The sequence below is a fragment of the Parasteatoda tepidariorum genome, chromosome 10, assembly GCF_982258835.1.
Source record: "Parasteatoda tepidariorum strain Cologne lab strain chromosome 10, Ptep-v5.0, whole genome shotgun sequence".
NCBI classification, from domain to species: Eukaryota; Metazoa; Arthropoda; class Arachnida; order Araneae; family Theridiidae; genus Parasteatoda; species Parasteatoda tepidariorum.
In genome coordinates, this window is record NC_141764.1 from 47764486 (window position 1) to 47781897 (window position 17412).

Sequence of the window (17412 nt, forward strand, 5' to 3'; positions counted from 1 at the left end):
TTACTCCTCTTTTCTTTCTTTTTCTATTTTGTTTTTTTTTTTAAATTTTTGTTTAATATTTATTTTGATTCTTGTTAGAAATATTTCTACTTTTCTTAAGGCTGTTTTGGTGTATGTGAAAACTTAGGTGTTATTTTAAAGCAACATTTCAAGCGGAGAATATTGGAAAAAAATTCTTCAATTTAAATTCGCATATTAAGGGGCTCATCAGAAATTTTCATATCAGAAATTATTTTAATCTGCTTGTAAGAAGTTAAATATCTAAGTTATGTTTACTTTTGTAGCAGGCAACAACATTCTATACAATTACATTTAAGAAATAATTAATAAAAAATTTCCTTGGCTTTCTGAATTTCTTTTAGAAACATATTTTTGTTGTAAGTTGAAGGCAATCTAGACTGCAGAAGAGAAGGTCATGAAAATGGTTTGAAGATGTTTAAAAGCGAAGTAAGAGGAAAAATAAACTGTTTGACAAAGAATGCTATTTTACATGTGATGAAAGAAGAAAAATATCTCAGATTATAAATGGTTTCAAGAAAATCAGTATTACTGTGAAATGGAGGAAACTTAATAGAGAAAATGAGCTTTGTATTTTGAAAAATAAAAAATATTTTGTTTAGAAAAGTGAAGATTTAATATTATCAACTGAAGTTCTGTTGAAGATGAAAAACCGTATGTGAAGAATTATAAGAAAAATTGCCCTTTGAATTGTGCAGCTGATGATTAAAACTGAAGTAGTTTATGTATTTTTATCACAATATATTTTTAGGAAGAAGTGAACTTAATTTATTGAAGTTTTAGGAAGACAGAATGAAAAGTTCTTTTAAGTCTTGAAAAACTAAAAAATTTTAATTTGAGAGCTGATTATGCTTAGCAATTTTAGATTTATTGTAATTTTCTTCTTAATTTTTTTTTAATTAATATATTAATAAGTATTTTATAAAAAAAATATTCAAACATTTAACAGCTAAACCTGATGAGGTTTAATAAGTTTCTTGTTATTACAAACTATTTTTCATGTCGATAATTTCATCATAGGTTTTGAAACTGATGTAGATTTTCCAAAACTTAAGGAAATGAAATATCTACTACCACCTATTAAAAACTTTGTTTTTTAAATTTTGAAATAGAATTTAAAAAAATGCTGTTAAATAATACGAGAAGTATTTCTTTCCCCTTTTGACCCTAAACTCAAAACAACTCAACCAAGGTTAAGCTTTAAACAAAAATCTTTTATCATTATTTTTGCTGAGAAGAAATGCATGAAGAAAAGTAGTTCTGATCTTATGTGCTCAATTTTGTCCTGCAATTAACATTATTTTTTATTTGAGATGTCATCTTCTGCATGAAAATTATGTCTGCTAAATCATTTACCTGAAGAAACTTGGAAGATTTATAGAAGAATAGTGAATCCTCCTTCCTATTATTCACATCTGTCTTTCGCAAATAAAAGTAACATCCAACTTAACAGCCTTTTGAAGTTTTTCTTTCATTTTTTTTATTTCATAAGGGAACAAAATAAGTTAGGTGAGTATAAGTTAGTAAAAAAAAAGGTTCCCAGTTATAATTCTAATCATATCCACATTTTTTTCCTTTTGAAATTTTAGTGCTTATTATTTATTTATTTATCATTTTGTTAATTGAATGCAAGGCCAACAAAATCAATGACCAATTATAATTTTTTTTTACTAAAATGCATTCATTCTTAATACAGGAGTATGCAGCATGGACAAAAAACTTTATGTTGTTGGAGGCTGGAATGGTCAGCGCGGATTAAAGAGGTGTGATATTTTTGACACTGAAACAGATACTTGGGTGACTATGGCTCCATTGTCAACAGGTAAATAACAAAAAAATTGATTACAATTTGTCTTTATAGTCTTGATTTTATTAAAAACTAACTTTATTGAAAGAAGAACCAATAAATCAAAATCAGCATTGAACATAACGAAATAGTCCACAAAATTGAAAGGCCAATACTTTATATATATATATATATATAACGGCAGGCACTTGAACTCTCGTTCTCCACCTCGGAAGATGCCGGAAGTTTTGCTCATTTAGCGTTACCCAGTGGGCACCTGTGGACCTAAGTCACGGAGGCGAGCAACATTACCCACGCCACACTGCCACAAACCCGTTCATAGGGCGGGCCACATTCACACAGAGGACAACACGGAGAGAAACATCCATGCCCAGAGCGGGATTCGAACCCGCAGCCATTGGCTTCGCAGTCAGACACGCTAACCGCTCGGCCACCTGGCCAGCGAAAGACCAATACTAACACAATTAAAGCTTAAGTAATTTCAATATATTTATTTATTATTATTTGTTGCCCTTCCCAGTGACTTCAGTATTAGATTTAGAAAAACTCCTTTTTAGCAGCTCATTCCATAATAAAGAAGATTAGCTGTATTTTGTGTTTGGTTTAATGCTGTTGTTTAAGGGCAACTCATAAAATCTTTTAAATTTACCACAATCTAGCAATTTTCTCCTGTACCTAGGGGTCGCAATAAACCTATTTCAATATAATAAAAATGCACAGTATTGGTGCAGTTTTAATAAGCACCGGATTCACTTATAAAATACTTTATATAGTAAGTATATCTGATGCTTATGAAAACTGTATTAATTACCATAATAATGCTAGTGCATACTACCAAAAATAATTAAGCAGTGTTGGTGTCAATAATAGTATGGCATTTTTTTTTTAATATTTCGCCTTAACAAATTAGTACTATTTCTCCATCAATCAGTACTTATTACCAAATTTATTTAAGCCTTGTTGTCAAAAAGGGTATGACGATTTTTTGCTTTTCTCCTAAAATCAGTAGTATCATTACTTCATTATTAATTTTACTATACATAACTGTTATACTAAAGTCTTACTATACAAAGCTTTTTTTTAAAATTTAAATTAGTTCCTATTACCAAAATTCGTTGAACTTTATTGGCCTCAAAAATGGTATGATTTTTTACTTTTCTCTTAAATGAATTAGTACAATTTTTCCATTAATTTTTATTTTTAATACAATAGCTTACTTTTATTTTAATTAGTACCAATTAACAAAATTAATTTACCATAAGTGTCAAAAATGGTATGGACATTTTTTAGTTTTCTCATCAACAAATTAGTACAATTTCTCCGTGAATTTTGACCCTCAATACATAATTTTTTTACTTAGAGTATACTTTTTCTTATTTCCAAAATTTATCAAGCCTCATTGGAGTTAATAATTTATGTCAAATTTTTACATTTCTCCTAAAAGAATTACTATTTCTCTTTTAATATTGGTTTTCAGTCCACAATTTTTCTTTCAATTATCGTTGATTTTAAATTACGTAGTTTTATGGAAACTCTTCTTAAAAGCGCAACTATAAACAAAATTAGCATGTGGATAGCTTTAGAAATACTAACTTAGTAACATAGTCTGCATATTCTACCACATTCATGTTGATTGATAAGTTTATCTGACATCTGAATAAAAAATAATTAAATATCTAAGAATGTGCAATAGACTTCTTTTTTGATTAATGAGAACTACATAGCTACCTACATGAATCGCAGAAAATCCAGTAGATTTTACAAAATAATATAAATTTGATAATAACTGTTGCAAAATATACCAAATATTCTACACACAGGGCAGTTTTAGAGATTTTTAGTCATTAAATCACAATAACTTTATTACACTAACAATTTATAAATAGCTTGCAATATTTTCCATTTATGATTACTCATAATTTTGAATGGTGATAGACGTTTAATTCATTAAGGATAGATTAATTCATTATAAAAAGAAGCTAAAAATTTTAGAATAAAAGAAAAGCTTTAAACTGATCATGATTCATCATCATGTATTAGTAATACTTATTTAAACCATCAATAACATATGAAAATTCTTTTGAGTTGTGATTTTTTGGGGGGAAATTTACTCAATTTTAAGGAGTTCTGAAGAATGCACAAAAACTGGGAGAAATTTTATTTAACTAGTAGACCAGATTGACAAATCTAGAGGAGTTGGCAACTATGGAGCTATAAGCAAGTAAACATCACTGACACTATCTTTAAAATCATCTGCAGATTCATTTCTATCAGTGACACTAGGTCTAAACCAATGAGAAAATTCCATTTTTTAAAATTTCTCTCCTAAACGATCTGATGAAATTTTTGAATGAATTTTAGCATTGCCCCTTTTATCCATTTCACCCAGAAACTCCCTTTTATCCACTTTTCAAATGTTAGTATGATGCACATACAGACAAACTTCAGTGTTTTTCGATTTTGAGCCGATATTAAGATAATAGATTAAACCCGTTTTAGGTAACAAATGATTCAGTAAAAATTTTTTGTAAGTTGTGCTAAATTTCAGTTGTTAGTAAGATTAAGGAATACAACTTAACATATAGGAACAACATCCTTAAAAGAACTTAATAAAATTAACCTTTTTAGAGTTTGTAAGCTAAATTTTTATAAAATTCTTTTGTAACTTTTTCAGGTCGCTATCAAGCTGGTGTTGGAGCAATGAATGGATATGTTTATGCTGTTGGAGGTTGTGATTCTTGGAATTGCTTAAACTCTGTGGAAAGATATGATCCTGTGTCAGATAGTTGGCTCACTGTGGCCCCCCTTCATACTGCTAGACGAGGATGTGGGCTTGCTGTGTACAAAGGTAAGTTTATTATAATTTGTCAGAAGAAAATTTTGCTTTGCATTTAACTGACGGGTCTATTAAATCCAGTAGTTTTTCAGAAATTTCTTACATCCATTTGTTTTTTAAAAATATCTGGGTGGAAGAATAAATGATACATTACTTGCCACCTTAGGCAACAAGCTATCAGTCGGGAACTCTCAAGAATTTGAGCTTCCCTGCTCCATGTTACATAGTTTACCATTGTGGTAATATGGTGCTTTTGTGAATAATTAAGAAAAAGCTTCAAGTGCAGCTATAATGGATTCTAAAATTTAAAATTCTCCCTTAAATTGTGAATTCTGAAAAGGCATTATTTTGTGATAAATTTCTGTTTAAGTTTCCCTGACAATGGCGTGAAACTTTTTTCAGTATTTCTAAGCATATTCTTTGGAACTTTCTTAAAGAAATATTTTATTTCTATGAGGACGAAATTCTTTAAAATTTTATTGCTAATATAAGTTTTACTAAAATCTGCAAATTTGTATTCTGCTTCAATCTATATATTCTAATATAAAAATTAACAGGTGTTTTTTTTTCTTTTCTTTTTAAGAATAAAATAATTTGTTTTCTTCTTTAATTTATTTTTTCTTTACTTATCTCATGGAAAAGACTCAAAAACTTAACCATATATACTATTAATTGTTGAAATATTCAACTACCAATAATTATTTTTTTATTAATATAATGTATTAAAATGGTTAAACCATTAATACCCTAGGCATAATTTTTTAACAAAATCAATACTAAATGTAAATTGAATGAAAAATTAATCTGGAAAAAACTACCCATTTTTAAATTTGTATAATAATACAAAGTATTATAATAATTGTATTTATAAATACAAATTATTTCATAAATTAACTAATAGCTCCACCACCTGTTTGCTAACTACACACACCTATTAGAGTTTGTAGATTTATAACTTTATTGCCATAAAAGTTTTCGTTACAAAAAAATTAAACAATTTAATAACTTTGAAGCTTATACAAAGAAAGATTTGCACATTTTCAGAGATAAAAGTATGCAGCAACAAGACTTATATTACTGATTATAGTTTTTATGTAACAGAATTATGCTGTGTAAAAAAAAAACCTTCAACTTTGACTTAAAGTATTTCAAAAATTGTGTGTTTAAATATTTCCCTATCAGAATATTCTTCTAACATTTCACTAAAAATATGCCAAATTTTTAATTTGTTTCCCTCCAGAATCATTTTTTGCAGTAAGTGAGTGAGAAGCCTGCATGTCTAAAATTTTCTGAAATAGTTGCAGCTTTTCTGACTTTTTCTTCTTCAGTAATACTTTTCTTCAGTCCAGAAAACTTTTGAGTCAGACTTAAAAGAGTTTATTTTATTTAAACATTTGATTAATGAAAAAAAAAAAGTCAACTTAATTGTAACTTTTGTAAAAATTCCCACGAGTTTTGGGTATTATTATTATTAATTTTTTTTGTGCTGCTTCTTGAAAAGAAGTGTAGATACTAATAATTAAAAGTTTGAAAAATTTTTCTCGTTTGAAAGAAGCCTAATTTTAAAAGGTTTAGTGTGTAATTTTTTTTCTACTGTAGAAGAAACTAATTCTGATCTTTTGAGTGTAAATAGAAATCATTTTTGTGGAATCTAATAGGCTTTATAATTTTAATAGGGAAATTGTATGCTGCTGGTGGACATGATGGAATTCATTCTTTGTGTACAGTTGAAATTTATGACCCTGAAACAGATACTTGGAATCCAGGACCATCTCTCACATCTTGTAGGGCCAATGTTGGTGTTAGTGTTGTGGATAATAGACTGTTTGCTGTTGGAGGTTTTAACGGAAAGACTTTCCTCAACACTGTTGAATACTTGGATGTCGAAAATAATGAATGGACTACTTTTGTGCCCAAAGAGCACCACAATGGCTGTTCTTCAAAGAACGGTTTAACGGACTGTGATTCCAGTACCACAAATGGTACCACCAATGGCGAGTTGCATGAAGAACAAGCTGTCCACTGATGTCCAGCTTACAAAGAATGACTTTTTTTGTGCACTTAACCATACTATAACGTTCCAAAAAAAGAAAAAGAACTGTTACAATCTCTTTGAGATACTTGTTATTGTCAGTAAAATGTTGTTCATCTTTCACTCTATGTTAAATATTGCAAGTGTATATTTTTTTTTTTTTTTTTGTCTCTGTTTGTTTTGTACTAGGTCTAAATTTCTTAGACTAAGCCCGTTTTCTTCCCTATCTTAAGTAACTCTACTTGTCATTCCATTAATATAGCAGTAGTATCTGCAAGTGTATATTGTTTCTGAAAGAGTACTCAAGTAAAATAGATCGACACAGAACATTTTTAATTTAGTTGAAACTCTTAGTGGAAAAACATGTTAAGAAAATTCATTTTTGAATGCATAGTAACATCAGGAAGTTGCTGCTTGCAGCTAATCATAACGTCTCTGAAAATAGAATGTTTGGAATAAACCACTAAACATGCTGTGCAACTAAGTACTTTATTATAATTGAAAACCTTAGTTAAGGTGCATTTTAGTGGATTTAGAAAAACCAGCTTTTGAATGTATTATATCGAGGTCCATCGAAAATAGCCTTCATTAAAGATTTGGCAGAATTAAATGCTTACTGTCATCCATAACATGTCTGAAATTAAAATGTTTTCAGTATGTCTCTGAACATGTTCTTCCACTGAGTCTTTTAAAATGACTGGAAATCTTAATGGAAGAATCTGTTACAGCACATTTTAGCAAAGTTAAGAAAATAAGCTTTTGTTGTATAATATCAAAGTTGTTTACAATCGACTATAAACTGTCTTATTGAAATATTCAGCAGACTGAATGTTCTATACTGACAGCAAACAAAATATTTTCAATATGCCACTTAACATGTTCTTCCACTAAGCTCTTTAATTGATTTTAAACTTGATTTACGATTTAAATATGTATCTTTTGTCTCAATCACTGTTGAGTAGTGTATAATTAATTTTTTTTTTATAATATCAGCTCTCATAACCTCATTGATGAATTTTTAATAAAGAAAAATCAGGAACTAAGCAAAAATGAAACCTCCCATTATACAAGAATTATAAAAACGCAAGATAGTGTCTTTCACTGTTTTTTATATTCTTTGATACAGTCAAATATTTGCTTGACTTGTTTTTTATAATCTGATTTATTACTGAAATTTAATCCACTTATGCCACTGTTTGAAATGAAAGTTTTTACATATTGCTCGAAATTTTCATTTAGTTTTGACAAAAATAAAAATGAATTTAAAATTTGGCTGGTGTGTATTATTTTGGTTGTTTTTTATTTTGAGCCGCAGATCAATCCAAGTAAAAATTTGGTGGATAATACTGAACCTTCTGAATGGCATTTAAAAAGGATCCTTTACAGCAGTCTTCCCTGTAGATCAAATGGTACCGAGCCGCCCATTTCATTACAACTGAATTTGAATTCCTAGGTTTTTACCCCAAAATAAAAATAGTTCCATTAAAATTTTATTCATTTAAAAAAAAGGGCCCCCCGAAGGTAGTGACATAAATTTTTTAATGTTTTTAAAAAGTTTTAAAAAAAAGAAAAAGAAAGAAAACCACCACAACTATTTTCTCTTTCAATTAGTTTTAATTTAAAAAAATCAATCATCATAACTGTAAATATCATAAATAAAACACGAAACCGCGGCGCAAAATTGACATTGGAACTAATGAAAAACTTAGTCTTCTCTCTTTGTCTTGTCACTTTTTCAGGTTTTACGATCTCTAGATTTGAAGGTGAAATCCAAATTTTTTTGCAGATTTCAGTGATTTTAGTTATGAAATCAATAAAATATGCGAGTATTATGCATTTACAATAAAAAAAAAATTTTTTTTGAGTAGAAAATTTTTTCTTCTCTTTAATTTATTTGTATCTAAAATTTTCATATTACATTAATCATATAAATTAATATTAATTAAAAATTTGCCTAATAAATTTACTATTTAAGTGCAAGACAGATATGAATTGATTTGAAAAATATCACGGTTTATTATCTCAATAATTTAAGAAGCTTAATTTAAATTTTAAAAAAGGCAGATTTAATTTAAGCAGAATTGTCAAATTTGATTCAGGGGAAAGTTCCCCTTAGTTTCTGAAAAAGATTACTTTCTTATAATTTAAGATTTGAATCTGTACTATATTTTTTTTCTCTAATAGAACTATTTAAAATATTGAATAATTATTTAAAATGTTGAAAAATGATTACAAAATAAAGAATTATGGCACCTGGCAACCAAGAACGGGATTGTTCGTAAATTTGGCAAACAAGCATACAGACCCTGGGAACAAATTGTAATAAAAATTAACAGCTAAATATTATTTTCCATTCAATAACATCGAATTTTTTTGTGGGAAAGCCTGCATCTGAGAGTTCGGAAAAAGAGACTAACGCCGAGAGTCTTAAAGCATAACACTTTTGCTTCTCTGGTTCTGTTTCACTAAACTTATCCAAATAACCTTCTCATTTATATTAGTTTCAACCAATCCTTTAATTGTTGAATCATTAATTAAATACATTTTTTGCTCGAAACAGATATAACTATTTCTTGGGTAATCGACTATTTTAGGAGAAAGGCATCTGTACATGATTGAAGTCTTAGAGCTGCTTTGATTAGGACAAGCAGATGGATCGAATGGAGGGTTCATTCTAAACTAGGGCACGTGTATGTTCTTTTAAGTTCATTCCCTGCGCCCAAAATGCTATTTAACTTAACTCACTTTAGAACATGCATTGGCTGCTAGATGAGTCAACTATACTGGTCTGGAGTGTTTATTCAATACTCATATATATATATACATATATATATATATATATGCTGGAACTAGACGATGCTGTACATCAAGTGGGATTACAAGCATTTCATCTTAAAAAAACCTGATTCCACAAAATAATGTAAATAAAACAATGAGAGAAACATAATAATGGTCCCAATATTTATTATAGTTAAATTTTATTTACAGTACTGATAGCAAAAGTTATATACACAAAAGAATGGAGGAAAAAAATTTCTTCTTCTGCAAATTATTTACAACTTTTTTTTTAATAATTTGCCTTCACATTATTTTCACAGTGATGCATAGTAGAAACATACAATAAAACCAAATTTTCTAGTAAAACTTGTAAATTTGCCTTTCATATAAAAAGTATAAATGGCCAGATTGTAAAACTTAAAACCATATTGTAAAAATAATTCATTTAATACAAATTTATTAAAATTGGAATTTTCCACTAAAAAGCAAACATTATAAAGATTTATTTTCAAAGTACAACAAACTTTTTTGCGAGGATATATCTTGTTACTAGATGAGTTGTTTAGACATTGTGATTAAGCATACTAAACAGATATTTTAAATGCACAAAATGAATTTTATTTGTAGATTTTTATAATTATAAAAATAAATAAACGATTAGTTTTAGAAGCATATAAAACACATCAGATTAGATAGAAAAAAATTATATCAATACTATATTATTCTTATCATTAAGGAAGTTAGAGAAAAAAAAATCAATTATATATTTAAATTTGAAATCTTAAGTACTGTTTTAAAATATCATTATTTAAAAATATTCTTATTATAAGCTTTCAACATAAAACTGGTAAAACAGTTGCCAATATGCTATTCAACTTTTATTATAATTAAATGAAACATGAAATGTTTCACAAATAACACACAAATACTAAAGTTGGAAAATATAACAAAGGATAAATTTATTAAAAATTTAGTTTTAAACAAAAAATTGCTAAATTTTTAAATAGCTTACAATAACACAAAGTTATACAATTTGTTTTGTAATTTTATAAAAAATAAACAAAATTTCTTCATATAAAAATTCAGAGTGACCTGATATAATCAGAAAAAAAATATTTATCTTTAAGAACTATTCAGGAGTAAACTAGTTTTGAATCTCATTGAAACCCTTTCGTTATGAGTTTCATATTCCTCCGCTACATTTAGTTTGTGTTTGCGTGATACTTTTTACCAGTGGATAACAGGCCCGATCTACTTTAAACCCCAAGTGGCTAACATTCCATGTATTCCACTGCAGGTAGCTAATATACCATAGAACTATATTATATAAATACCCCTAAAAGTATATTTTGATGTGCTTAATATGTTTTTTATAACAGAAAAATAATTTCATTCGGTTTATAAATCAGTAGTAAAAAACTTAAATAGAAAGTTTTTTATTTGCAGTTAAAATTGCTTAAGACGAGAATCTAAATATCAGTGAAAAAACTGTAATGTGGGTTTTTAAGTCAACCATAGTTTTAAAATTTATCACACTATCTTTATTTGCATGTCTATTTATAATGCTTGCAAAATCTTCAAATCAACATGCAATGTGCACATTTTGTGTTGCAATGCATTACTTCAGAGGAGTAGAATGCAATAACAAAAGGATTAAAATGATTTGTAAATTGGAAAATATCGTTTACACATACATTACCAAGAGTTTTTCGAAATTTATGTACACATAAACACAGTTGGAGCCCTTATTAAACAAATTTCACAATTTAACATTATTTGTTTTGCTAATTAGAATGCAAGAAAAAACACAAAATTAACGAATCATAAACCTCAACTTGATTATTTTAACAATGGAATTTTTTTTGTAGTCAATATTAATTTTTTTCAGAAATTTTTGGCATTAAAAAAAACAAAAAAGTCTATGAATATACTAGAAAAAAGTTTTCTTGTTTACATCATTAATATCCTATACATCTTCCAAATGGTGTTTAAAAAAAAAAAAACCCATCTTAGACAAGTTTTCACGTTCAAATTACGCAAGTGTCCTTAATATCTTTAATTCTGTAATAATTAAATTAAAGTTGTTTATGAAAGAAATAACAGCATCGTTTTACAAAAATATGAAGAAAAGATTTAAAGCAAAAGCTTTTGGATAAGCATTGGAGAAATTTTATTTATGAGACAATCTTGGACAAATTTTCTAAAAATACAATTGAAAAATGCTTTCAGAAAAATTAGGATTACTTGACACACACAAGTGAAATTAATATTAAATTTTTAAGTCACTGTATTTATAGATACATACATTTTCTAATATTGGACATGTTTTTATCCCTGTTTGTTTGGGTTGTTTTGTAAGGTAATTCCTGACATATTTTTATTGGGTTACAACTGTGTATAATATGTGCATAGGAAAAGTTAGCAATAAGCAAAGATATATATTTAAAAACTAACAATCTTAAGATACTAAAAATTTAATGAAAAATAAACCAAGTTTTTATGGAGTGTAGTTCTTTTTTTTTTTTTTTTCGCAGAGCATTTTTTAGAAAACCATTAACTATAAGCTCAAAACAGTAAACGTTTTGAGAGTGTACTTCAGGGCCACTCTGTTTCATCAGCACTGAACAATATAAATATACCAATGGTGCAAATTAATATTAAAAACTATAATTAAAGAAAAAAAATACAATAAAATATTGTCTAACTGAAAAATTTTAGTATTAATAATAATTATATCTAATTTTGATCACAGTGTAAGATTAAAAGTTCCTTTTAAACCAAGTTTTTCCTTAATTTAGTAACTTAGATGTTGATTAAAATAAAATTAGTTTGCATTAACCCTTTGATGCAGAATTTTTATTAAACTTATTTTTTATGCCTTTTTCATTATTAAGTCAAAGTAAGTGAAAAATATTATAATTAGCATTTTAATAATTTATGGTTACTGCACTGGTGTCTTTTTCTGCATTAAAGTAAAATCTTCTAAACAATAATATTTAAAATTTACATTTATTTTCGGTTATATAGATCTAACAGAAACAGTTATTTATCATTAAGATTCATTTAATTTACAAAATCAATTAATGAATACGAAATTAATATAAATTTTCGAATATGAATAAAGTACAAAAAAATACTCTGACAATCTACCAGATTTTTTTAGTTAATATTAGGCTATTTTTTCTTATGAATAAAATATAACAAAATATATTTTGTTTGTTATTAGTCAGAAAAAAAAATACATAAAAGGGGCATTTGTGTCCTACCTGCATCAAAGTGTTAGGTAATGTTTTGATCATTAAGTACCCTTAAAGTATTTTTCCCACTAAGTACAATTTCCCACTAAGTATTTTTCCTTTAAAGAAAAAAAAAATGAGTGAAAAACTAAATGTCCTCAAGAGCATGAGGAAAGTTGACTTTATTTTTAAATGAACTATAAATAATGATGTGCATAATAAACTTTTTCATAAAACAATGTTAGCATTCCAATGACATCATTTATTCCTTTAATAACATCTTCTCTTTCGTTTATAAATATGTGCAAAATAAAGTAGAGTTATCTAACTAGCTTTGACATACAATAAATTAGACCATGAGTTTACAAGAGACCATGGAGTTCTGTTTCAACAAAAGGAAACCAGTAAAAACACTTAAATGCTGAAAAACTTTAAGGAATTTATCAAATCCATACTTAAAAATATGTATTAATAATCAAAATTAATTGCACACTGCACGAGAAAAAATTTGCATGAATAAAATTTTGTGAGATCGATTACAATAAATGCATAAGCAATATAAAATTACATTTTCAGTCCTTCATTTACTCAAGTCAAAGTCAGTTAGATAATTCTTATCAAACTGCGGATTATATTAGGAGCTGCATAAATCTTACATTTTGCAAATACTATCTCTTAGCTAATAACTTTCAATACAAACTATTGTAAAAAAATAACAAAATATTCTAAACAAAGATCAAATACCAAAACAGGGTTGCCACAGTAAAAAATGAACAAAAATAGTTGCTTTTAGTATCCTCAAGCATGAAAATAGTTGCCTAAAACTATGAAAATAGTTTCCTGAACAGGAACAAAAATTTATCAAAAATAGTAGCCAAATAACTAAAATTATAGCTTAATTGTCAAATACTATTATTAGGACTGGGTGATGTCAGAAATTTTAAGTCGTGATACATCGTCAGTTAGACATCACGATATAGTGATGTATCGTAATTCAGCATACGTTCAAAAATTACCTATGGGAAATCTTTAAATCAATCAAAAATAAATAAAAAGGAATAAATCTAGTACAAAAGAAAATATTAATTCTAAACATATTCTACTATGACATCAATATCATTGCTTAATTTTTTCAATTAAATTAATAAAGAAGTCAAAGTAAAAGCAAACTCAAGCTTTATTTCATTCTTCTTAAATTAAAAATAATTTAAGATTTATTGGTTTAAAAATAATAATACTTTAACAAATCATTTTACATACATGCATTAAAAATTAAAAGAAGAAAAAAACGAAAGTGGAAAACAAACCAAAGAAATGTTCACTTTAGAAAAAAAAATGTTTTTTTTATTATTTGTTGAAAAAAAAACATGCTTTTGAAACATCATTAGACCCTTTTTTACTTACTTATTTAAAATAATAAAAAGTAGTATTAACTAATGGTCAAATTCTGTACTTAATAAATGTAAAAATATTTTAACTTTTTATTATTATTATTTTTTATTTTAACTTCTTATTTCTTATTATTTTATTTTTATTATTATTTATTATTATTTTAATTTTTGAAAACAAAATCGACTAAAGATTTATTTGTTTAAAAAGGATACTGACTATCGAACAAATTATAAAACAAACAAGTATTGAAAGAATTTTAATAAAAATTTAAAAAAAATTACTTTAAGTACTAATGTTAAATTATTAAAAACGTCAAAACATATTACTAAATTTTTTATATAATTAAAAAAAAAATTGTTTTTAAAATCAGCCAATCCAATCAGTTAACCAAATTTTTTTAAAACTTTGTTTTCCTTTTCTCAAAAATAAAAGCAAATTAAATAAAGGTAAGCTTTGTTTAATTTTTTTGTAATTAAAATCGACTGAGCATTTATTGGTTGAAAAACAATCAAATTATTATGCTTAACCACATTTAATAAATTTAAAGAAACTAACTTTTTATAACAAAGTTAAATACAAAATACGCCTATTAAATTGTATTGCTTAAAATAAAAAACAATAATTGAAAAAAAATCAATGAGTGAGTTCAGGAGAATCTATTGAGTTCAGAACGAAAATTTAAGATAACAGCGGTTGTGCAACAATCGCAAAGTAACAGTAGGTCTATTAAAAATAATTTATAAGAATCGTTAAACCCAGACAGAAAAAGAATGGTATGAAATAATGCAGAACCAAACGATCGCTGCAAAAGTCTCACTGAAAATAATTTACAAGAAACACGACAATTATTTCCGACGAAATAAAATGCACAACGATCGCAAAATGACTCAAGTCCCATTGAAAATAGTCTTCAAAAAACGCAAAATCCCAAAGACAAAAATCGACATAAAGAAACTATGCATTGCGTTCTATGTTACAACGCTGATCCTCTCATGAAACCGGGAGTTCTGATTCAATTCGTCTTCGACATTCATCACAAACTAACATCTTAATAGCAAAACGCTATCTACATCTCTGCAGCCAGAGGAAATCAAAATCGTCTTCATTAATGCGGTAACAGCGTTAGCCTAGTCAAGGATCCTTGCATATTAAATCGTTAAACCGCGATTGCGATCTAATTCCAGCGGCTTAAATCAGATTTATGATGCATCGCCTAAAACGAAAGTTACTGCATCGGTCTACTGATATATGAGTTAAATCGATATTTTGCGATACATCAATTTATCGCCCAGTCCTAACTATGCTCCAATTAAAAGAAAGTTTTGTACAAATGTAAAAGGTATACATATTAGAAAATAGGTACTAAATAAAAGTCGAATTACAATAAAATATAAATGTTAATAGAAGGAAAAAACAATTAAAAATAACAAAACTGCCCCTCAGAGAGAAAATATAACAAGTACTTTATTAAATCCAATGGAAATTTAAATTTTTGGCTTTTAGGACATAAATGATTGTATAAAAGTTTGCTTTCTTTTATTAACGTTCTGAAAAGTAACGTTCATTTTTGCGAAAAACTTCGCCAAGAGTAAAAAAAGTCTCCTAATAGTTGTCTATTCCTGAAAATAGTTGCTTTTTTAGCCTCTTCAGGCAAAAAAAGTCGCCATAGTCGCCTAAGGCCGAAAATAGTAGCAAATAGTTGCATTTTAGTAGCCTGTGGCCACCCTGCAAAATAATTTTATTTCTATTAGGTGTTTAGAATGTGCTGGTGCTATAAAAGTGAATAATTAATTTATATGATTGCATTTTGTGTATTTTAAGTGAATTCCAAATCTACTGTTTAACTGTTCAGTTTTTTTCTAAAAATATTCACAGAACAACTTCAGCGGCACAAAGGAAAATTTACTAGATTATAAGCACCATTATCATACAAGTAGAAAGCAATAATGAAAGTTTTGGCGATGTACATTTTAAAAACTACAAAGTTATGGTCAGTGGCGTACGGAGAATTTTTTCAAGGGGGGTGTTCATAATTTTCTGAAGTTACTAAAAGAAATTCGAGTATGTAATAAAGCACTATTATTTCCCTAATTTAGACAGCTAGACAGTTTTGACTTTTTATTTAGACAACATTGTTTAGTTAAATTTTGATTTGATTTTTTAAGTTTAAGGACATAATGTAATATCTTTTTGCATGTAATATCTTCTGAAAAAAGTCTAATGTCATAAGGATGGGAAGTAACACTTTGAGGACCACTTTCACATTCATCAGATTTTGTTATGCTAGAAACGTTTTCTTCAACGGAAGTATCACATTTCTGTACAACAGAAAAACTTACATTGTACTCCGTTCCCCTTTTTATATAATTTTTCACCGCATCTCCAAAATTCTCGAATTGTCTCAAAGACGATAGAACGTCTAAGATTCCAGAATCATCGCGTAAAGAGCTCGCGAATGACAGCCAGTCTCGAAAACTATCGCGACTGACAGAACAGAAAGGAACCAGTCCATAACAGTATCACGTGAATTTGGTTTCAAAAGTACAACCCTATTATAGTAAATGTTTTTTTTTCAGTATTCTGAGAAATACCGTGAGAAAAAAAGGTAGGCATATGGCAAATAAAAATATATAGTCTTAAAAAAATATCTGCATAATTTCTACTAAAATGTTTATTTTTGCCATTTTGTCTGAGCTCTAGGGGGGTGTTCAAACCCCTCCCTAGCGTACGCCACTGGTTATGGTCATAAAAACAGTTCAAAAAGAAAAAAATTAAATACAGAATAAATCATTTTTAAAGAAAAGGAGCAATTAATTAAAATTTATTACATGAGCTTAAATAGGGAGAGCTCAATTAAATTCTCAACAACCTTCAATTAAATAGGTATACATAGACCATAGCTGCACTCACACTATCCTAATGTATTATCACTGATAAACAAAAACATACATTTAATAAGTTGATGGTTAGTATAAAAAGTTTTTGTTAATGTAAAAGAAAAAATCAATGATTAAAAAAATATATTAAAAAAATTAGAGCCATAAGTACATGTTCTAAGTTAAGTAGTTTACATTAAATGACATCTTTTAAACCTTCTTTATAAACAACAAAACATTTAAAAAAATATTTACATAAATATTACACAATTTCCTTTTAAAAAGAACCAAAATCTATTTAGCATGAACTTAAACTAACTGTTCTTTCTGATGGCAATTAAATTTAAAAATAAAAAATTATAGTTATTAATATAATTATAGAAATAAAGACAACCATAACAGATTTTCTGTAATGAAAATACTAATTCAGTCAGACA

The 17412-nt window shown here is 27.3% G+C and overlaps 1 protein-coding gene across 5 annotated transcripts in view; it reads left to right on the plus strand.

Annotated features, from left to right (window-relative positions):
* LOC107451421 (influenza virus NS1A-binding protein homolog) overlaps window positions 1-7965 on the plus strand; it is a 62700-nt gene extending 54735 nt beyond the window's left edge. For all 5 annotated transcript variants that reach the window (XM_016067502.4, XM_071184661.2, XM_016067503.4 and 2 more), the window contains exons 10-12: window positions 1715-1840; window positions 4500-4673; window positions 6338-7965. In XM_016067502.4, coding sequence (XP_015922988.3) covers window positions 1715-1840; window positions 4500-4673; window positions 6338-6687 — 650 coding nt within the window. In that variant the 3' untranslated portion in view covers window positions 6688-7965. The remainder of the gene's footprint in view (window positions 1-1714; window positions 1841-4499; window positions 4674-6337) is intronic.
* Window positions 7966-17412: the final 9447 nt, after the last annotated feature.